This window comes from Osmerus mordax, chromosome 1, assembly GCF_038355195.1.
Source record: "Osmerus mordax isolate fOsmMor3 chromosome 1, fOsmMor3.pri, whole genome shotgun sequence".
Classification (NCBI taxonomy): domain Eukaryota; kingdom Metazoa; phylum Chordata; class Actinopteri; order Osmeriformes; family Osmeridae; genus Osmerus; species Osmerus mordax.
In genome coordinates, this window is record NC_090050.1 from 14,920,262 (window position 1) to 14,943,849 (window position 23,588).

The 23,588-nt window shown below is 39.2% G+C and overlaps 4 protein-coding genes across 8 annotated transcripts in view; 1 reads left to right on the forward strand and 3 right to left on the reverse strand.

Annotated features, from left to right (window-relative positions):
* The window catches only part of foxp1b (forkhead box P1b), a 130,819-nt gene extending 127,764 nt beyond the window's left edge, over positions 1-3,055 (reverse strand). For all 5 annotated transcript variants that reach the window (XM_067242106.1, XM_067242024.1, XM_067241943.1 and 2 more), the window contains exon 1: positions 2,981-3,055. The gene's annotated coding sequence lies outside the window, so the exon portion shown is untranslated. The remainder of the gene's footprint in view (positions 1-2,980) is intronic.
* A 3,885-nt stretch (positions 3,056-6,940) lies between these two features.
* On the reverse strand, positions 6,941-10,708 carry LOC136948111 (eukaryotic translation initiation factor 4E type 3-like). Its single transcript, XM_067242453.1, has 7 exons — positions 10,447-10,708; positions 9,275-9,347; positions 9,039-9,133; positions 8,735-8,795; positions 8,550-8,616; positions 7,247-7,402; positions 6,941-7,125 (listed from the first exon to the last, which is right to left on the reverse strand). Exons 1-7 carry the CDS (start codon positions 10,623-10,625, stop codon positions 7,079-7,081), a joined length of 678 nt encoding a protein of 225 aa, XP_067098554.1. The 5' UTR covers positions 10,626-10,708; the 3' UTR covers positions 6,941-7,078.
* Positions 10,709-12,576: 1,868 nt separating this feature from the next.
* gpr27 (G protein-coupled receptor 27) lies at positions 12,577-13,867 on the forward strand. The gene has a single exon (XM_067242082.1). The coding sequence runs from the start codon at positions 12,577-12,579 to the stop codon at positions 13,690-13,692; it is 1,116 nt and encodes a 371-aa protein (XP_067098183.1). The 3' UTR covers positions 13,693-13,867.
* A 2,053-nt stretch (positions 13,868-15,920) lies between these two features.
* On the reverse strand, positions 15,921-17,274 carry prok2 (prokineticin 2). The gene is given in 4 exon segments (XM_067247076.1): positions 15,921-16,079; positions 16,228-16,353; positions 17,039-17,250; positions 17,253-17,274. Coding segments are annotated over 4 exon segments (519 nt in total).
* Between the last annotated feature and the right edge of the window lie 6,314 nt (positions 17,275-23,588).

Genomic DNA, 23,588 nt, shown 5'->3' on the forward strand with positions numbered 1-23,588 from the left:
CATTGCTTAAAATGAAAAAATATAATTTGAAAAATAAACCTGTCTTTAAAAAAACAAAGGATTATAAAATAAGAATTACTATAATAGCAAAAAGTATGTGATCTTTACAAAGGAGAGTTAATTGAGTAAAATTGCAGACTTTCTTTCTTCTCTTGTTGCCTCTGACATTTTGTCGCCATCCCTCCATTTATTAAGGACAGATGACAGAGGAAGACAGTAATTAATGGCTGGATAAGTTAATGGCTGTCCTGAGCGTGTGCAGTCTCCATGGATACGGCAGAGAAGCTCAGAGCTCACCTGAAGCCATCCACTCACTGGCCAATGGCCTTCCTCCCTGGCATGGCAAGCACAGTGTGCCAGGGCACGGCACAGAGAGAGACCAGCTGCCTGAGCACACCACAGGGGGTGGGACACACTAACCTTTACCCTGCAAATATTGCTTCTGCTTCCCTTTGTTATCTGTTTCATTAATGCCATCACAAAAAACTGTGATGTAGTCTCATAAAATGTCTTAGTTTGTTATAATCCTGTGTGACCCCATCCGTTCCCATTTTCAAAAAGAAAAATGTCAAGAAATGTGTTATTTATAAATTATACGAAAGTTGCATTACTTTTTATGCCGCATAAAATAAGTTAAGTACAGTAAAACACAACTGAATACCCCCGAGCGTGAAAGCTACTACACTCAAAATCTAATCTGCATACTTGTGTAAAACCTCATTCCGACATTGTGACAAAAATAACTCTCCTTATCATTCAGCTCCTCGCAAGGGTATACAGTCAGTTTACCAGCCCTGTGCCCAGCACAATATATTTCAGAGCAAGTTAAAATACTGAGCCCTCATAGAAGAGTTAGCTGGTCCACAGGGGTTGATTTCTTTCTCATTCATCTGGACTAAACTATACTCTCCGAGGAGAGTAATGAAGACCTCAAATTGGAAAGAATTACTTTTGAAAATGAAATAAGACAACGAACTATTTGAGGAAGCCATGTAACAATACTTTAACAGGACAAAAAGCTTACTTATTTTTTCATCTGATATTTACAGTTGTGCTGGGCTTGGCCAACTGTAATTTTAACAGTCTAAAACAGTCTAAGTTCCTGTCATGCTAGGCACGGGTTGAAGAATCAGCAGGAGGAGAAAGGCTAGACCTTCTAAGTACTGGCTATTCCAAACATCAGGCCTGGAAAGTTGCAAAGAAAGTTCACCCTCAGCTTTTAAACCTGGGTCAGCATTTGCGAAGGTCCATTTCTGCATAAGTGAGCACACAAACCCCAGTGCCTGTTCAAATAGTCTGCAGCTCTCTCTCAGGCAGCTCATGACAACAGCCCAGCAGCAGCACTGTTTGATCTCCAATGTTTTCCTTAATCTGGGTTGTCAAGGTTCGCTTGTTGGAGGCTGTTTACTTTACTTCTCCTACAAAAAGTGTTTTTTTTCCTCAGACAATGACTAATCCAAAGACCAAGGAGGAGGGAGCTCTGCCAGCCATGGATGTTAAAGCTGCAGTTGCCTTTTATTTCAGGGATGGTTTTAGTCCATGTGGTGCCAGCAGCAGATTGAGTCTTGGTTCGCTCTTTTTACTGTAACAAAATTAATATTTAACTATTTGATATGTGCTGGTGGTGTTCCTTCCCAGTAAACACCAAAGACAGTATAAACTCCTCAAAGTACAATCTCCAATCTGTTTGCAGCGTGGTTTAGATGACTGTCTCTGGTATTCATACTTGACTGTCTAATTTGCAAGAAAACACATGACAAGCTTTTAAACTTAAAATTGAAGCCTGTCGTCTAAATTAGGCCTAAATGTCTAATAAATAAATAATATATTTGATTAATGTAAGATACTGTATAAACCTTTAGTAATGTTCTCCGTACAGTAATATTACCCAGTAATTACAGATAGGCCTACTTTATCTCACAAGAAGGTTTAATTTGTAGTTCAAACTAAAACTATGAATGTATAGTTTATTTCACATAGTAGCCTACCTTGCACGTGAAAGTTCAACATTTCCAACATAATTTGGGCTTCCAACCACAACGTTAATACTAGTAATAATAATAATAATAGACACATATAAAAGTCAATTATATTTACTTGATAACATTTAGTTTAATAACAGTTTACAACATATCCAAGAAACTGATGAAAAACTTTCAATTATAACTTAAGATGGCCTAATTGTTACATTATGATTTCTTATAGCCACAGACGAAACTGATGGTCAGCAATGTTCTCCAACGTAAAAGCCCATTACAACAATATATCCATTTGAAATCAGGCACAGTTAGGCTGGCTGTAGCCTATAAGTATCACAATAAAGCCGTTACGGTGGCTATGGGTCAGACAGCTAAAGAATATCAAATTATAATACCTAGAATATGGGTAATAAAATAAAACACTGTAAAAGAAACATATCTGTTCGCTAATCACAAACGGGAGGCTATAGTAGCCTACGAGATTTCTCCATTACCTAAAAAGTCTGTTCAACTGAGTTTTTGGAAAGTTGTAGCACGTGGGGGAAAGTAGCTTATCCCAGATATTGGTCCAGAGATATCACGGTACAAACTTCCTCGGACTGTAACAGGTAACCTCAATTCAATTGTGAATTTCAATGCGTTATGCACTAGGTCTTCAAAGTGGGACTTGAACTTCCTTCTAAAGCGTATTTAGCTCGCGAGCTCACTATCATTTAAAGAAAACCCAAAACAACTACAGAAAACTTTCATCCAAGTGTAAAATGCTGTGCCTCCCTATCACTACCTATATGAACCGCAATCAGCACAGGGTGCTCTAAAAACAAGCCTTCAAACATTAAACTATGCCTTCTCTTAATATCACAGGTGTTGTTTATTTGTTTATTTCACAATAGAAACAATATCAAAAACTGTGGCAAACAAAGACAAAGTCCATGAGTGTAAAGCTGGAATAGTAGGCTAATAACAATACAATGAGCGACACTATCATATTGTAAACTTACCGGAATCGACAATTGAAGGTGCACGCAGGGGACAAAATTCTGTGCTACAGATAATGAACTGTACAAGCGATCTTGTGTACCAAGAAAGCATGCAACAATCACACAGTAAATACTAACAATATTACTCCGCATGGGGACTAACTTTAACTGCGAGCTGAAATCTCTGCTGCATTCACGAAGAGCACCGTTTCGAGGAAAAGATTCAACAGTTTCACACCACCTGCTGTCGCGAATATGAGAGCGAGCTCCTTCTAATGTTATAACATTTAATGCGTCTTGAAAGAAAAAGCAATCGCGGATTTAGAAAATTGTTATTTTCTGATGTTCCAAGTCCGTGACGTCATATCCACCTGCTGGGTAAACAACATTCATTGCAGATCTTCACAGAAATACAAGTCCGAGTCTTCAGCGTTGAAATGCTTTAACCCGAATAATGTCAGGCTGTCTGTCTTATGAGGATGTAATTATTCATTAGTTTTACCACTAAGGGTCGACATTAGAGTATTGTCGTGAAGGGAAATGTCAAAGCTAACTAATTACAAATGATGCTATTTCTTATATTCTTCACTTTTCCAAAGAGAGGGATCTGGAATTGCTGACATATTTGCTATTAAACTATTAAATAAAAAAATCTTGAGTTGCCCATCAGATTAGACGACTGGAAAACTTTTTGAGAACTATGTTTGTGTTGCAGACCTTTTTAGAAAGCTAGGTTGTGTGGCGTACCCTAAAACTACTGTCGATTCTCAAAAGCCTTTATAACAACGGTTGCAAGTGTGTAATTGCCCACATCACAAACATGAAATGACGTGACCTACGCTCTGTTATTTCATTGTGTTAGTATCATTTTCGTTATTAACTTGTTCATTTGATATAAAAGTTCCCAACTGTTGTAAGCCATTGGTCTTTGCACCCCTAGAATTCTTATAAGGCGTGCTCAGTTTCATTGCAGCAGGTAAAACAATGTTCACTTAAAAACATTTTTTATAGTCAATAAATAATAAATAGAAGACATTCTAATTACAATTTCAGTCATTTGTCCATGAGGAAAGTATGTCCGGTTCAGTAGTCCAGTTAACATTCATTGAAAAGCAACATTAATTTAAGACAAAAAAAATCCAATGTTTTGTCCTTGATCAAGGTTTGAAAGGTACAGCTCATTTCATTACACACAACAGTAAATGTATCATGGCTGCATCAAGGAGGAATCTTGGAAAGAGTAGTCTCCGAAAAGTTTCATACTTGGGTATAGAGCCCCACCCTCTGACAATATTGGGGATCACCACAATTAACTGATCTCAAACCAACGGAAATAGAGCAGCATAAAAATATTAAAAAGTCAATACCAGCATATTAGTGACATGGAAAACAGGTAGGTCATACTGGATTTATGCAGGTGTGTATGCATTGTGACAACATTTGAAAGATTCTGATTAGTGTAGACCGGAAAAAAGTCTACAGATAGTGATGCTGACAGATGCCAGACTCATAGGCAAAGCAATGTTAGGAAGGTTTAGGGCACATCCTTAACTCTTATTGGGTAGGGGTAATATAACAAGCAGCTCCTGGGTATAGGAGAAACATCCATCCCAATATAGCATTACCACAATGTGTTCATTTCCCCTTTGTTATTTTGCAGCACAGGAATACACTCATGCATGCATACAGTATTATGTAGGGGTTTTGTGAAACTGTTCTATTTTTTAGGAATCAGTATTGTTGTGCGCATTTTTACAGTACACTATACAATCTGTATGAAATTTAAAAGAGCACTGAGCAATAATCAGTTGTTCATCATTGTTTAAATCAATCTTCAATTAATTTGTATGTTGTTTCATAAATGCAATCCAACCGTGTCACCCGTTTGTTAGTGACTAATCTGTATCTGTGTGTTCTGAGCTCATGTATTTTAGCTCAAAGGAGACTTAAGTGTTTTAGTTTAAATTGTTTCTCAGATTTGTTTGCTAGTGTATGAGCTGCATATGAGCTTTTACAGCCTGTAGCTTTAAAAACAAATTAATTAAGGATCGCTATCAGTTATGTAACACTTTCCATATACACACTTGCAAACAACAAAGTAATTAACTGTCTGCTAATTAGGTAATTAAGCAAATTAAAGAAATATGCTCTAATTTGACAAAGGAGGTGGTTTTCATAGAATGTTAGAATAAAGACTATGGAGCACATCAAAGGAACAATAACATCTATTCCACAGGTGACATCAGAGGATATATTTACTGTCTGTATATATACTGTTTGTCAGCAAGGTAATGCAACCTACACTGAAACTAATTGCTGTGACAAATAATTTGAATGATGACAACGGATTACTCACATACTGTTTTACTTTTTTAAATGTGAATTCAGGAGAGAGAAGGCTGAAAATGTTACTTTATGGTTCTTCACTTTTTGGTCTGCTAATTTTGTTATTACATCCCCAATCAACACGTGTCCCAACTCAATTCTAACTCAAATGTAGAAAAAAACTTAGCTGAGAAGACAAAAGACAACAATTCAGTGGGTGGCAGACATGGAACAAAAAAAGGTAGTCAACTGAAAAGTAATGATTAAAATCTTATCACGGTTCAATAACAAAGCTTTAATAGTTAATCTCAAATGGATCATTTTATTTTGTCAACATAAAAAGTCAAATAATTGGTATCTGACAAACATTAGGACATATTGCATACATTTAGAGAGAACATTCTAGAATTGAAAAGCTGTACAGATAAGGCACGTCTAAAAAAAACAGACAAACGGTATCCCTCACTTACAGAACCTTAAAGTAATTAGACAACCTCCTGAAAACTATAGGTTAGCTACCTAAAAGATCTACACATCTTCCACATTAAATATGACCCTTAAACCCTTAAAACTGTGCTTATAACACACAACTGAAATTATTTTTCACATTCTTGGTGCATTGGATTTGGAGAAAAGGAAATGCAGGTAAAAACTCACCCCCCAACACAGACAAAATGAAGGTATAGTTGTTGTATGGTGCATACTGAACCTTGTATAGATGAGAAACCCCTTGATCAAGTGAAGCATTATTACATCTTTCTACAAGAAGCTGTCAATCACACCATTTGCAGTTGATTTAGAGTATTAGGCTAACTAAACGTTTGTTCCAGGAGAAACTATTTTCTTTGGTCTAGCAACAAAGATGTACATCTATAAACAATCCAGAAAGAGTTTCATTACAGAAGCATAAAAGCAAAGAGGTGAGGTACAAAATAATTATTTTTCATAATATTTACTTTTGACTGAATTCAAAACATTGTAAAGTGACTTTAAATCTAACACGGTAAGCTTATTGCAAACATTATTCCATAAAAAGTAATTTTAAAAAGATATACATTGGATGGTGCTGAACACATTAATACAGTTAGTGCCTATGGCATTGTTGACCACTATGTATACTTTTAATAAGATAAAATGATGTGCAGTGTGTTCTTTGTAAGTGTGCCCAACAGGTTATTTTGTCACTTTGGATCAAACTATGAAAAATTACAACAAAGATAAAGAATAGTCTTGTAAGAACTGAGTTACATTTCTTGATGGACCAAAAAGGGGAAAGATGAGCCTGTATAATTTTATGTGCCGTTTCTACAGACTATCAATTTCAGTGAATGTGAGAAGAGATGTATGACTTGCTGTGCGGACAGTATGGCAGTGACAGTGCAGCACAGTCAAGAACATATGAAAAGAAAGCAGAACTACTGCTTCACTAGGAGCTGAAATAGAGCCCGAGTTCCTTAAAGTGTCTCATGGTGCCCCTATGAGTGACATATCTGAATGTTCTTGTCTTTCTTTATATGTTCCTTCAGTACAATGGGATTGGGGTATCTTTCCAAAAAATGAAAGGAAATGCATTAAAAATACAATCTCTGAGGAATAGTCTGATTCAAGAGTTCATTTACATAAAAAACGGATTAAAAGGCATCAGACTGGAAACTCAACCAGTTAATTCCATAAAAAATATATCAATAAGGTTTGAAAAATATGCTGGGTGATAATCTTGAGTTGTGGGCATTGTATTATGCCCAGGCCAGAACTGAGCTCTGACAAGAAAAAGTGCATCAGGTGCATAAGGAGCTACTGTCTTGAACGTCCTCCTTCAAAGGCATGATGTTCCCTGTGAGCTGGAAGTTGAAAACCCACACATTCAATGTATGTATACACTTAGTGCCTATTAATAATTACATTTTCATACAGAATCAGCAATAAAGAATATGCCTATTACATAGAAAAAAGTATACTTACATTTATAAAACACTGCTTTAAAAGTGATGTTAGGAAGTAGTTCATAGACTTTGCCCAAAATATTTGCTTCACTCGCAAGAGAAGCATTCCCATTCCAGACTTGAACGACATCCTCTCGATCACGAACACTAACACTGACGCCAACAACCTCATCATCTGTTACCAAAATAAGGGATTTACATTTAGTCATTTAGCAGACACTCTTATCCAAAGCGACTTACAGTAAGTACAGGGACATTCCCCCGAAGCAAGTAGGGTGAAGTGCCTTGCCCAAGGACACAACATCATTTTGCACGGCCGGGAATCGAACTGGCAACCTTCAGATTACTAGCCCGATTCCCTAACCGCTCAGCCACCTGACTCCTGAATTCAAGACAGAATTTAACTCAAGAGAACACCTTTCTACAGTCAAGCACTAACATTTGTAGTAACATGGCATTACACAAGTGTCGCTTGAAAGGGGGTTATGTATTAATAATTGGTTTCAAATTAAAAAAAGAACTGGTTTATGGTAGAGTTAAGAAAATATTGTTACATAAGTTATTACAGAAATATTACTGTGATGATCAGCAACAGAATTGTTATTAGCTAATATATGAGGGACAGTTAAAGTGACCTGGCATGATAATTTTCAACAAGGGGTTATCTTTTGCAGGTCAGTGGGGATAAAGTCAAATTCCCAGACTTCCCTGATATTGATGAATAATATTTAAAAAATTGTCATAATTAATTCCTGTGCTGAACTGGAATGTTATTTTAATTTTGCACCTGGGTAAGTGGACTAAACTCTGAATTAAACAAGTTATCACAAGGCAAAAATGGATGGATGAGATATTGCTTTAGACTACTGAAAGATTGTATAAATCTGTTAACGGTAAGCCTATAACAGGTAAGACTTTTTCAGCAAACACAAATAATAATTTTCCCTTTTACACATGTTGCGTTAGCTAATGAGGCACTCAGAGTGGTTTGGCAACACAGACAGCTCAGTGCCAGAGGAATATCAATTTATAATTGTTAAAGCATACCGATACTTTCCAGACAGTTATATTCCAACAATCCTGTTCCAGCCAAACGCTGGAAGGCATGCATTTCTCCTAGGCTTATTTTGTAAAACCACTGTCAAACTCTAGTTGGAGGAAAGTATAGGTGTTCAGACAAGAACTGGGGGCACTAATCTCATATTTGAATTTATTTTAAAATGTTAGCTATTGCAGCTATAATTGTTGAGCAAGGATAAATAGTCCAAGACTGCCCTCTAGCTTCTGGTCATAATAGTGTAATTCTTTGTTTTGAGATTTACCTGAGGCACAGTAATCTGCAAACTGCTCTCCAATTGTAGCAAGTAACAGCTCCTTCCAGACTGAGGACTGAAAAAGAAAACATGGAATGTCTGGTCAATTGCACTGAACAACTGAAGATATGCAAAACAAAAGATTGCTGACAAGTGTTTAAACAGTGACTAGTGGGTAAAGTTAAACAAGATACAGTGCTGTCTTTTGGTATCTTCATCTTCCATACTCCTCCTTTGGCATTACTTTCTTCTTCCCTGTTGGGAAGAATGAGACAATGACAGTAAACTATGCAAAAATGTAATGCACGTAATGCCATCAATGTTTCCTGTTTAAATGTGTTGCAGTTAATTGCAGTTTTAAGTATCTTAGTCGGTAATCAAAATCACACATCCACGCAGATTATGGGAGGCTACAAAATGAAAACTTCATTAAATAAATTCAGCATGTTCAGGCTATATGAGACCAAAAAAGTGTGTTCCTTGTTTAATGAAACATACCATAGGGGTCTCCTCTCCCCTCGCATCAGGTGATAGCTACATCTAAGGGGCAGGGCTGTCACAGAGGGGATGTTGTTGTACACACTCCAGAAACTCTATTCCCACACAAGTAGTAAGAGAGTAAAGTAATTAGCAGTGGTCTGGGAGTCACAGTTCTATCCCCTATTATCACTTGCAGTCAAAAATGTATTAAAAGACTAAGAATTGTCCACAGTATGTACACAGTATTAACTCACTTGCACAGTTTCTACAGTGTATATTTTTTTCAGATTAGACTCGCATTCTGCTGCTGTTGTCCCTGGTAACGACCTGAAAGGTGAGTTCAGACAAAGATAAGATTGGTCAGATGGTTGGTAGTGGTTTGGTGTTGGATAATGCAGTTTATGTGCATTTGCAGCTTGAGGGTTTGTTTGCTTTTTTCTTCCACATTCAGCCTACCTAACTGACTAGCTGAGAGGATGATTGAGTGAGCATATCAAGATGGAAGTAGTCTAGAGACTATACAATGTTTTTTGTTGGGTGGTTTATAATTTTTTATTGATGTCTTGCTGATGTGTACTGGAAGCTCCTTTCATCAGGACACATTCCCTGTATGTGTAGGCATAGCTACTTGGCAATAAAGTTGATTCTTTGTCTTAAACTTTACACGCCAACAGTGTGTGAAAGTACTGGTTTAGGGACATTATTTGACGCAATTGTAGGCATGCTTTCCCAGCTGTTGGCCAGTCTTTAAAGTGAATACATAGGTGAGTGTATAATGTTGAGAAGACCAAAACATTTGACCCCAGCCCAGGAATATCACTTCAGTGAATCACTGAACAAATATCAGTGCATCACGTAATAAAACAGACTGCTCATTTCGAAAATATATTAAGGCTTTTGTGAGTCAGACTATAGTGAAATATTGCTGGCCTGCCAGAACCAATTCAATACTGACACATTGTCACTGAATGCCATTTCCAAAACACAATTGAATTGATATTTCCTGTGGTTTTGATTGTTTCGATAAGGCCTAGCTAGTTAATCTAAATGGTTAACAAGGTAGCGTCTACGTTTATGCCTAGTGTGTAGACTCACAACACGTCATCTTAAAAAAGGGAAAGATAGTTGGATATACGTATGTAGCCAAATCCAAACAAACATTGCACGCTATTTGCAAAAAGAATAGGACTTCCAGGAGATTGCTAATGACTGTGCGAGGTTATGCTAGCTCATTAGCTTAGCATCCGTATAGGATGCTACTCAATGGGCCGGCCTATTTCTAGCTAGCACTAGCTAACATTAGCAAAGGCAAGCAAGCAACAACGACCACAATGTCAACTTTGCGCCTCTCTTAGATTATTCAAAATATAGTGTGGTATGGTCAAGTTAAGTACACTTGTCAGTCATTATGCAAGTACAGCACTACCTGTCGAGCCAAAATGTCCATGGGGAATGTAGGGGCAACGTTGCCCCGTCTTCTTGTTGATTCTTAGCGATATTTTCCAACTCTTTCTCGTCAATATCGATACTGTTTTCAGCAGACACCGAGTGGCCACTCTGTGCTTCTGTGTTGATTTGTAGATGTGTGCTTGCAGGAACAGCCATTTTCTATGTTGAACAGCAAATGTGGAAAAACGACCCGTTTGCTCCAGCAACAACTACAGTATCGTTTCGTTCTACCACTCTCTCAGTCACCACTCAGACTTTCTTTCGTCTTTCACCAATGTGCTGACTCACTCGCGGTACGGCGTCAGTGAGTAGACTAACCCTTATGGTAAGGAGCAACTTTGTCCCACCAGTCAATGGTTTGTCCAAATAATGTTATACTTTTGTTATAAGTGTCATTGGTTATCTAGCCTACATAAGGTGAGCAGTCCTCAATATTAATAAAGCCATTCAGAATCTGGTATGAGCCAAGGATTAAAGTCTCGAGTGAAATACAATGACACGCACACACAGCCTTGAAGCAACTGTAAATAGATTTATCGTACTCAAAATAGCTTATTGTGCCTAACAAATCGGCCCTAAAGCCCACAATCAAATGGCACAATGCAATTGCGAATGTTTGAAAGTTCACACAGTTATGGGAAGTGACGAGAGATGGATCCCAAGTTCAATGAAGGATGAGGCATTTATTTCTGCTGCAATAAAGTGACTTGCCTGCAGGGGGCATTACTTAATCACATCTCATGGTTTGAACTTCCTGAAGGACTTGGATGTATGCCTTTAGGTCTTAATATGGTCTCTATCTCTAATAGGTGAAGGCATATTGAGATATATCACAACGTTTAAAAAAAAAAGAGTAATATATTAATAATATTCGTATCAAAAAAATCAAATTAGACCAATGTGTCTATTTCAAGAGTGCCTTGATTACACAGGATAATCACAACATTACAGCCATAGGGACTCACAAAAATAACGAATAACAAAAGGGAAACATGAAACAAAAAATACAGTGACTTAAAACTGGTACATTTTGAAGGTTGTGTTGGTTTAGGGATGAGATTCACCAGGGGTAATATTTACAAAGACTTTGTTTGTAAAGTTTTAATTAGGGGTGCTCATCTTGCAAATAACTTTATCTGTTAGGCTAGTGGGTAATGATGACCTTACATCATAAAACAGCTCAGAAACTAATCAGGAGAGGCCTATTTGACCTATTTGGCATATTTTAAAATAATGCGTGACTGTACCTTTAAATCTGATCCAGTTAGTAGCCTATAATATCACATTTGGGATGGAGCACAAACTGAAACTACTCCTGCTGTACAGCATTTCATGAACGATCATCCCTTCGAATATCACCAGCAAGGCTTCAACGCGCTCGAGGACAACTGGTGCTGGACGTGTATTATGTCAGTGCTCAGATTCTGAGATTACTTAATACTGTTGCTCTATTATATAGTCAACAGTATGTGTTTTTTTAAGTAACCATTGTTTTTACGGGTCATTGGGTATGGTTGGATGTATTCATGCGCCATGCCTCAGACCACCCCTCGTCTGAGCGGGTTATACAGTCTACCCTACATTAATTGCGTGCTGAAGTAGTCATGACGGCCTGTCCTCCGACTTATTTTTATTTCTTCCTCAAGACGAACGAGAACCTTCGCCATCAGTGGAAATGGAGATATGTGTTTAAAATGTCTGACTTTTAAACGGACGTAGCCTATTCTAGATTTTTTTGGCTGAACAGTGTATTTTACAAAAGAAAATGGAACTACGGACAAGGGGTGTAATTCACTGCTTATTCGAAATGGACATGTGATATCACGGATAACAATGAACGAAATGTAAAACGGTGACTTCATTGCATTAGTCTCCACGGTAAATCTCCGTCGCTTAACTCCCGTTTCATGTCACTGGGGATAGCCTAATGAACGTAGGTTCTACCAGACTTAATGCTGTTCACCCGGAGGTAGTTATAAACAAATATGCATCATATGTTAATCTGGTCAATTTCCATTCGTCGTTGAAACTTCGACTGGAGAAATCAGGTGCACTTGATGTGCACATACAGAATTAACGCGCCTATGACTATAGCTTGGTTGCATAGATGGCAAATACAAGTGAGTTTGGGGAAAGCAACCCTTCGCTACATAATTATGCCATCACCGCCTCTGCGGTGAAACTGGCCTCGCTCGGTCTGATCATTTGCATCAGTCTTGTAGGTAATGTGGCGCTGTCCCTACTAGTGCTGAAAGACAGCTCCCTTCACAAGGCTCCGTATTATTTTCTTCTTGATTTGTGCTTTGCAGATGTAATACGCTCTTCAGTGTGTTTTCCATTTGTGATGATATCTATCAACAATGGTTCCACTTGGTCATACAGTATTATAGGATGCAAGATTATCGCTTTCATGTCCGTTCTTTTTTGTTTCCATGTTGCGTTTCTGCTTTTCTGCGTCAGTGTCACCCGATACATGGCAATAGCGCACCACAGGTTTTATTCCAAACGAATGACTTTATGGACATGTGTGGCTGTTATTTGCATGGTTTGGACCCTCTCGGTTGCAATGGCTTTCCCTCCGGTTTTTGACGTTGGCACGTACAAATTCATCCGTGAGGAGGAGCAGTGTATTTTCGAACACCGATATGTGAAAGCAAACGACACCCTGGGCTTCATGTTGATGCTGGCAGTCATCGTGGGCACAACACACGTTGTTTACATAAAGATGCTTTGTTTCGTTTACGATCATCGCAAAATGAAACCCGCTCAGCTGGTCCCAGCAATAAGCCAAAACTGGACATTCCATGGGCCAGGTGCGACTGGTCAAGCAGCTGCCAATTGGATTGCAGGATTTGGACGTGGTCCCACCCCACCAACGTTGGTGGGCATCAGACAGGCCTCGCATAATGGAAATAGAAGGCTGCTGGTTCTAGATGAATTTAAGATGGAGAAACGCATAGGAAAGATGTATTACATGATTACACTGGCGTTCTTGATCCTCTGGGCCCCTTACATCATCGCTTGCTACCTTCGAGTATTCGTCAGAAGTGCCACAATCCCACAGGTCTACCTGACTGCTGCGGTGTGGATGACGTTCGTTCAAGCAGGGGCAAATCCTGTATTATGTTTCATATTCAATAAGGAACTGCGAATGCGTCTCAGAGTCTGTTTCCCGTGCTGTTTGCGCACACAAACCCCAATGGAGCCATACTGTGTCATCTGAACTGTGTCATTTCTTTTTCAGAAAACTATATAAAAAAAAACAGTTTTCTTTATTTGAAGGCCATATTTTTTTATTTTCCACATGCACCAAGTGCAAAAGTTGCAATTCTTCAGTTATTATACTAATTTAGCATACTGAGTCGTACTAGTAGCCCATTTTGTCCAGTTAATTTGTGAGAACGCTGTACATTCTGTAAAGCTTTTTGTTGCTTTATTCAGAACCTTTTTTAACCGAATATGTTGTATAGGCCTTTATTATACAATTTTAGAATTGTTTCAAATTCTCAATAATCTCAGTCTATTTGCAAGTACATATTCATCATGAATTTTAACGTTGATTGGGCCCCTTGCACATTCCCTGTAAAATATATCTGATTTTGTATTCTCAACATGAAGCAGAGTCAGTGCTACAAAGAGATATTTGCATTGTTTGTATTTCTGAATAAATAAATAAATAAATAAATAAATAAGAAATAGTTGATGCATATTTGTTTTGATCCTGACCTGCTATTATGGGTTATTATAGATGATTCTCCATATGTTTGTAGAGGTATCAATACCCAAATCAGATGTTTATGCTTCTTATTCACATTCCTTTGTTTGGCACAGTCGTGGCATCCTGAGTCATTATGTTGTTGATTCTGTTATGATAGTATAGTTAGATATACATGGGTGCAAAGCACACCTGACATCTATATTGATGCAGCATATTTCCAATGTTGTCCAAACTATCTTACTGATATCAGCAAAGAAACGCAAAATTAGGAGTCACTTGTCGCTTGTTTCCATACAAGGCAGTAGGATCTTCTGAGTTCTTCATCAGATGCTTCCAGTTTGTTGATGTAGCAACTGCATGGTTTCCTTGTGTACACCACTTTCATGAACATTACCATAAGTATTATCAAGTTTCAAAATGCATTTTTGTAATCATTGTATGATGTCAGTGTGAGTGTGCCAACATTCTTTGGGGCAGAGGTCCTCCTCGTTGGGAGGCTGTGCTTTATACATGCTAAGTCTGGAATCTAACCACAGTTATATAGAACAGATTGTTATTAATAAAGTATGAGATTAATGTGAGTCCATGAACATTGGTCCCCCTTACCCATTGGACAAATCTAATTTTAGCTTTAATCTTTGGATACATTTGCTATAAAATATATCCTGACAATGAATCTTTTTTAAGTGTCCTCCTTCTGGAGACCTGCTTCTTCATGTTGTAGGGAAAGATGTACTGGAAAAGCGAAGCTGCAGATTCTGCTCTTATTCTTCATATTTTACTGAGCACTTAATTTATGTTAAAAATTGACCAACAAGAGAAATATCTACTAGGCCACAATATCCAATCAAAACATTATTTGATATAAAATATCTCTAGACAGCTTTATCAGACTTACAGTGACATTACTGTCAACAATGCACTCCCTCCTGTCCCTAGAGGGCAGCTGAATGCTGGTTCACATGAGAAACACAAAACATTCTACATTAGTGAGATAACAGTATTCATATTTAGACTGATAGTCATAATAATAATTCTGAAAAGGTCACAAAATACAATAATTATTGAAAATGGTGGTTGCTGATTACATAGAATAATAAACCAATGACTCAAACATTTTCCTTTCAGCTTGATGTCTAAACCTATGGAGGAATGGAGATCTGTGTTCTTTGTCTTGACTTTTCTTTTTTATGTTCAGTTCAAGCACAGATAATTTTTTGTTAGATACTTACTGATAAGCTAGTTGGTCAGCTTATGTCAGAAGCTATCTTCAGAATTGTTAATACTTTTATTTATTATATATATTTTGTTATGGAAGCTAAAAACCAAGACAAATAAAAACTTAGGGTTGTAGTGTGGCACTCATTGACCCACTGTCTGTAACACAATGGAACATTTTGCTACAGTACATCTACCCTTTATGGATTACATGGAAATGATAATATACACTGTCCATGGAAAACACACAATATACTATATACTAACAAGTGCAGCAGTACACTGCATACATGAGAAAATGTATCAATAGGCATCGATCCAACTGTTCATTTAATGTTAAAATTATGAAGTGAATGGACACTACATTGCTTAATATATTCTTAATACTGTAAGAATTTGGTTATGGTTATGATTTTAAAATGAAGAAAAAGCCAAAGTCCAACAAAAAAAATACTTTATTAAGTAAGTTATGTAAAACAAATAGCACTGCCCTGCTAAGCTTTACAACAGAATCATCAAAATGTATCTGCAGAGTTGATTCTGCTCAGAGGTATTAATACATCTTGGTACAGGTATGGTGAAAGGCATCTGGATTTACCCTCTGCTGTTGTAATGCATGCTAGATAAGGCAGACAAGGACAGGTATGATGTATTCTTTTGCCAAAGTATGGAACCTGAAAATGAAGACCAAACTGTCTTAAATAGACACATACAGACTGAAAACTCCATCCCCATGTTTTGTATGGAATAGCTGAGAGAGACTTATAAGCTCTCAGAAAGAATGCAGTCATAAAGGACGTACTGTGCAGATTACTGACCCACCTTGCGACTCATGGGGTGACAGATGTCCCCCTCCTGTCCCATCGGAGCACACATACGCAGGCTCCGGACCCACAGACTAAGTGCACAACAACTCCCTCCACCACACTGAACGTCTTTGATACAGGCCTATGGACACACACACACACACATTGATTGATTCACATTACTAATGATCACTTAAGATGGTGGTATCATGATGTTTCTAAATCTGGTATCAGGAAATTGCAGAGGAGGATGTGAAAGACTCGAGGGAGTTTTCTCATTCTGAATGAAATGATGAAAAGAGGGACAGGAAAGTTGATTAAATATGACAGTGAAATCACTATTAATGGCAGTTACTACTACAATTAAAAAAAGTTTATTTCTAACTATGTATAATTTTAGTGTCAGTACCAGGCGAACCATTAATGTCAATATTATTGAGATCAAGCACTTCTTATTAACAACCCTGCTCTCAGTTTCACGTGGGGCCATTCATTTGGATTCTTTGGGAAAGTCATATATTTTATGTAACTAATCTAAGTGCAAAACAATTGTTAAAAACTAGTTAAATGGGATTATTGTCATTCAAAGACCACATACTGTACATGAGTTAGAATACAGTATGCTAAATATTTCTAACATCACCGATGTGCCAATGGCAAGCTCAATTAGAACAAAATATAGTATGACATATAAATGTATGGAGAAAAAATAACACATTTACTGATATCAATACTTTGGTTTTGTTCATTGTCTGTCTTATAGACAAGCATCTTCCCTAGATTTCTTTCCTTCTATAACAATGAATTTGAAGTGATATCCCACATACCCCTGTGATGAGTGCTGAGGATCGATTGGACACCAGCAATAGGCAGAAGAGCAGGGAGAAAATGGACCTCATAGTGAAGCTCTCTGTCCTGAAGCTCTTATTTCCTCCAAAGCAATAGATGTTCTTCTGTGTATACTCTATGTCTGTCTTAATGTGCTAGAGGTAGTTTCAGCGAGAAGTGGCCTCTAAACTCATGTGTTGAGGACAGAGAGAGGTTTATAAACCCTGCCTGCCATTCAAAGTCTCAATGAGTCATTCGCACCACCTTCGCCTGAGGAGAAAAAAAAAGATTGCCCAAGGTAAACTGGATCCCTCTGACTTCAGCATGCAGAGAAGTCTTTTCATTTTTACACACTTATTACTGTCTATCTCCAGCCCAAAAAGTAGTGCTTCAACGGAAAGATTGTCAAACCTGTCATTTGATCTCTGTACAAAACAAAACAATTAATGTCTTAAAGAGAAATACTGGTTTCTATCTTATCACACGAGAAGCCTAATCTGACCGGACCTTCAATGGGGTTGGGTAGTAACTTCAGGACTATATTGAATCAATGCCGAAGCTGCCAGAACGCCAGGCGCTGACATTTCGTTGCCCCCATCCCTCCATCATCACACGTTTCAAGACATGCACAAGACACCAAAACACAATGTTGAAGAGCAAAGCTCTGGCAGAACTGGAATCTATTCATTTACTACATACTCAAAGTAACATTCCCTCCTGGTGTCAGTGTAACGTTTCAGGATGGATGGTTTTTGCTGCCCTCCTTGTCTTACAGCAGTGATTTAATCTGCCATCTGCAGCAGATAAGCCATACTAAGGACACAGAGGTGAGGAAACAAAGGGGCCAAAACTTCCATAGGTCAAGGGCCAACATTATAGAACTACTATCATGATAAGGAAAGCCAGTGGGCCAAGGGCTGTGCAGGTTCTATGGCCTCAAGTGACTTTCATGCAGATGCCTACTATAAATATGATATGAATTGATTTCATCATGTGAATATTTAAGACTTTGTCTTGAGTAGCCACTGTATTGTTCCTATTTTTTAGTGACATAGCCATCAGTAATCTGTTTCTGAGCTATTATCAAATTAGTCGTTTCCGTCATACAGTACATAATGGTTTGCGTTACAGAGGAAGGTAGATAACTTTGCACCCTGTGCAAATCTGAGACAACATTCTAATAAAAGAAATAAATGAATACTGTGGCAGAGAGGATGTCTCTAGAAAGTGTTCCATCAGAGTCACCAACGTCAAGATCGGGTGTATTTTGGGAACAGACATTTCTGCTCCTGTTTCCAGGCCCAGAGCTGGAGGAGAGGCTGTGTGAGAGATCATCAGGATGGGGGTCTGACAACGTGACAGACAGGAAGTCACAAGCTCCTCTGCGTGTCAGCAGCAATTACTACCTCAAAAAAGACTGGGGCCTAGAGATGACCTTACATGACAAACTGTATTTCTTTGCTTGTGTACCAGGTACTGTGGGATGAACTACATAGTGGATCTTTGATCCTGGGGAGTAGTGGACGTTGTGTCATTTAATCAAGTGTTCTCTGGGTCAGGCCGTCCCAGGGGTCTCCAGTCTAATGCTTTTTGAATCCGTGGGACACACATAACAGACACATGCCACAAGATTAAAGAATTGTTGTAAACATCAGGCTGTTTTGCCAGGAACATCTCCTGACCGGATCAGATGTGACAGTGTGACACTGTGTTGCTGCTGCTGAGATGTGTGCCTTCGACGAGTGGGCCAAGCTGTCGTCTTCACAAGGTGCCACGGGATACCAGAATATCTCTCTCCTCTCTTTACTACTGGGGGAGAGAATGAGAGCCATATCTCTTGTTGTGCGGGAGGCAGGAAAATCCTGCTTTGGCTGGGTACCCACCTGCAGGGTTGATCCCACTGACAGGATCGGGGGAGTGTGAAGGAGAGAGGATAGCAGGGAGCCAAACATGGAGAGCAGAGCATGGCTGGAATCCCAGGGGTCCCATTCACATAAGTTCATTTTAATTATTGACTATGGTTAATCCTGAAGTGAAACAACCCCTCTGGATGTGTGTATTTGCCTCCAGGCGAAGATGTCTAGTTCAACACAAGAAAACGTTCTTTGCGTATGGAATAAACATAGTTGCTTTGTGCTTTGTGTGTCCTTTCCATCCAGACATAGTTCTTGTCCTTTCAATAGCACAGAACGAAGTCTAACCTTGGTTATCACCATAGACGGAATGTACAAACTTGAAGGTCGCCAAAGCAGCTGTGAAATTTTCAGAAGCAGAAAAAGTTTGAATAGTCATTTGATGTTGCTGATACAGTATTTGCCCCACTACACAATATGAATATACTAAATATAAAAAGAATAAGGTGGATGCAATTACATTCTTTGCTTCTCTTGTCTTCACACATTCTTTTTTAAGTGTGTCGTGTGTAGATCCTGCAGACACCTTATACACACAAGTTACCTTGACAAAATGCACCTGCCAGCAAGTTCAACACCCAAGCAATTGGTTACAAAGATCTTGGAGGTCAGGTATCCCATCATACATTCTGAAAGCTGTCCTTGGCTTTCCTACAAAGGCATCTTTTCACACCCAGCTTCAGTCAGAACTAAACTGTTTACAATACACTGGGTTTTTGGTCCACTGCATCCACTTCCACAACATCTGAAAGGCCACAGACCTTGGATCTTTCTCTTTAATAATTACAAAACTACAAGCAAATCTGTGAATGAGTAATTGCATTGTTCGCTCCTGATGCTAACATAAAAGTTCAAAACTGCACAGGACCCTAATTACTCTTGCTTTTATTGAGTAATGTACTGTGTGCATTCGATAACGAAGTACGATTGAATCCATTCAATTGACTTAAATAACCCAGCTGAAGGATCTGTGCACTTAACCTACCTTGAACCCAGCAAAAAAGCCTCAAGCATTGGCTCTGGAATCTAACATGAGTCCTTAGGTTGCTGAAAAGGTTTCCACTGAAGCTCACTGAACATTCTCAGCTAAAAAGTCAAATTGAACTCTGATGGTAATTTAGAAAGCCCATGATAACTGTGTGCTTGGGGTTGACATGTCACACGTCTTGAACTCTACAAGCAGAAGGTTACATATGTGGAGACGGAGATAGAGACATTTACGTAAACAAAGCTAGCATGGAGGGAAAACACCACCATACTGTTGGGACTAGGCTGTATGCCGTGCACCACAGTGCTCAAATGTGACACTAACCAAGGGTGACACAGGAAGCTCCGTTGTCCCCTGGCCCTGACACCCTGTCACAGAGGGGGGGTCAAGTAAGGGCCTGAGTAAGTGAGCTGTCACTGTAGATTAGTGCTGACCACATCCCATGCTTCATAAACGGCTCAATTCACCATCTGAAAACAGTGAGGAGACAATTTCAGGACCAGCCTTAGACCCTATCCCAGTGCAGCCCACCCTCCTCATCCTCAGCCTCCCAGCATGTGTCTATCTGGGGTACAAGATCCTACTGTGTTGAAGCGGGTTATGTGGCACTCATTACCCAGTTGATAACACAATGCAGATGTTAACAGACATGTGAACACTGTGGGAATTCACTCCATTAGTTCACATCTGGTTAGCAGATTTTAAGGTCAACCCCTGCCCCAAAGGGTCTTTGGTCTTCATCGTAAACTCTGGATAGATGATGGAGAGCTTACTGCTGTTTCTCAATCATATCCTCCAGATGCACCTGACCTCAGGACATCCAGACCTTTTTTAGGTTCAGCTGGTATAGAGCTACAGGAAGGCTAAGTACAGCTTCTGGCAAATGTTTGAAACAATGTGATAAATGCTTTTCTGAATATTGGTCAGAACATTCTCTTACCTCTCCCTGGATTGACAAGAGTATGTGCCTCTTCCATTTCAACTGAGAGTTGAAATGGAATGGAGTTGAGACTATGCAGCACAAATAAAAATGTCTGACATTAAGAGGTTATGGCAAAATACCTGTCTTTGCACCATAGCCTACTTTGAACCGTCAGTGTTATTCAAAAGCCAAATACATCAATGAAGTGTAAACCGATATGAATATCACTCATCTCTCAGGCCAGCAGAGCACAGGCTGAGGACTATGGCGTCTGTGATGATGGGGAGTCGGCAATGGGAGCGTTGCAGCTCATTCTAAGGTAAATGTGATCCCACTGAAATGGGAAAACAAGGCGTTAAAAAGCCTGTCTTCCTCCAGGAACACTGCGGTCCATCTCTCCCCGAGTCTGCCTACACCACCCCTCTCTCTGCTCTCTGCCTCTGGATGCTGGGCCACTTTATAGTGCTCTCCCCCATACTTTCTTCCTCCCTTCACCCACAGCCTGCTTACTCTAGACAACAGCCCCAGGGTAAGATGCACAGCACACAGCTTGGATGACAAGGTGCTCCCATCATTAGAGAGGAGAGCTGCCAGCCCTCCCCCCTCCCCCTGAGGGTTGGGGGCTATGATGGGGGGGATGTGTGAGCCATGACTGGCTGAAATATTCCTACAACGCATGACTTCCGTTCCGTTATTGCTGGGCAAAGCTGGGAAAGCTTTGCTGTCATTCTCTGTGGGAGATGTTACAAAGCAGTGAATAGAATGTGTCCTCCTTATCGTGCCATGGAGAACACAGCACCGTGGGAAACGGAGAAGTTGCGTAGTATATTGAATAAAATAAATGAGTAAACACACAGCATCCTCTGAGGTACCAGAGGAGTTATTACTATGCATGAATATAAGCACACATATCAGCTCTGTCTTATCCACTTCTTCTGTTTACAAGGACTACGCAAAGCTGGATATTGTCATGATGGTTGACTTCTGCAAGTACAGAGGTGTTCTCTTGATGAAAAATTTACCTGCAAAAGATCAATTTAAAAAGTCTAGCTAACAGCTGGTGAATAATTCAACTGGGATATGGCTAGGGATTTAGCCTACGGTATGTTGGTATGATATCTTTGTGAACATGGCTTAATCCATAGAAAGGCTACCGTAATTAAATCCATAGCTGGGACAATAGAGCCAGTCGTTCTCTGTTAAAAACGCTGAGGCATAATCCAGAGAAAGTGATGATATCTGTAAGATTTCTTACAGGGTATAGAGGGCCCATTTATCTCACATGAGATCATCATAGTAGTAAATTTTGCTAATTCAAAGAATTCTGTATTTTTCACCAAATGTAACGTACAACCAAGTCAATATTTGAAACCAAACAGCATAGGTCCTAATCTAGGACTGCATCCCAATTTATCACTGTACACACAGGTCCAAGTACATACAGAAACACTGGTGGAATTAAAACAATGAAGAAGAAAGCTTGAAGCAATTTACTTGTGTTGTAAATTGTCTTTGATTTATGTGTACAACCAATGAAAATTAGGAATAGGAAGGCTGGTATTTGAAAACATTTTCATTGGAAAAGAAAAATATATTTTTTACTCCGTTCCTTTTTGTTGCATGCTAGCTGTCAAGGACATACTGTGCTGTTCTGCAGCCCTTTCAAACAGACCAATGCCATTGTTGATTGAACATTGTAAAAAGATAACTTCGTGTCTGTTCAAGGACTCTACACATTGTGCAGAGACTCCCCCCCCCCCCCCCCCCCCCCGGACGCAATCCGGACGCATGATGTACCCCCTCAACCTGCACGTAATCGCTACCAGAAATTACCATTGGACAGTCTCTCGCTCGCTCTAAATACAAAATCCCTGATTTCCGTGAGATTGTATAGCATTTGCGGGCGTCAGGGAGCCGCTATTGAAATGCGGGAGACTCCCGGACCTTCCGGGAGACTTTGGATGTCTGCAATTAGATTACCTGATTGTACACCCTAGCCATTCGTTACCAGGATTCTAGAATTGACATCAGCAGTCACAGTACAAGACCATACACAAACCCTATTTTCTCCCTTTAGTTCCTTAGTCTCTCTCAAACACAGAAGATGCGGTTTAACTTCTTTGCCATCAAGAGGTCAGTGCAGTAGGAGACCAGGTGTTCTTTGAAAAGATGGGTGTTGAGTCTCTAGAAAGATCTGGGTCGAGACAGGAGGAGAGTCCCCCCCTTGCTGTAGGGCCACATCAGAGAAGAGCCGTCTGAAAGGAAGACAGTTAGCAGGTAAAAGAAGTGGCGACTGTGTCGAACAGGAGATGGATGCTGTGAGGTGAAATGAGAAGGAAATTAAATGAGGGTGGTAAACCAGAAGTGGAATGACAGTTATTTAGCAGAGCAGGACCTGAGGAAGATAGTTGAAGACCAAAACATATGTCAAACAAGGAGAGAACGTTAAAAACACATGCTGAGTAGAACTTGTCCAACTGGAAGCCATGAATGTGAGTGTTGAGCTGTTCTTGGGAAAGAAGGTAAGAACAGATCTCATCAGCAATGTTGAGTTTGGCCAGACCAGTACAGAAATAGTGTGACATTTTTATGACATGGACAAGTGTGATGAAAAAATTATAATACACTGATATTCATATTCTAATTATAATGTAATGTTACCGATTGCAGATTTAAAGCAGAAGAATACGAGAAGTAAACTCTAGTCAAGCACTCCTGACAGAAGA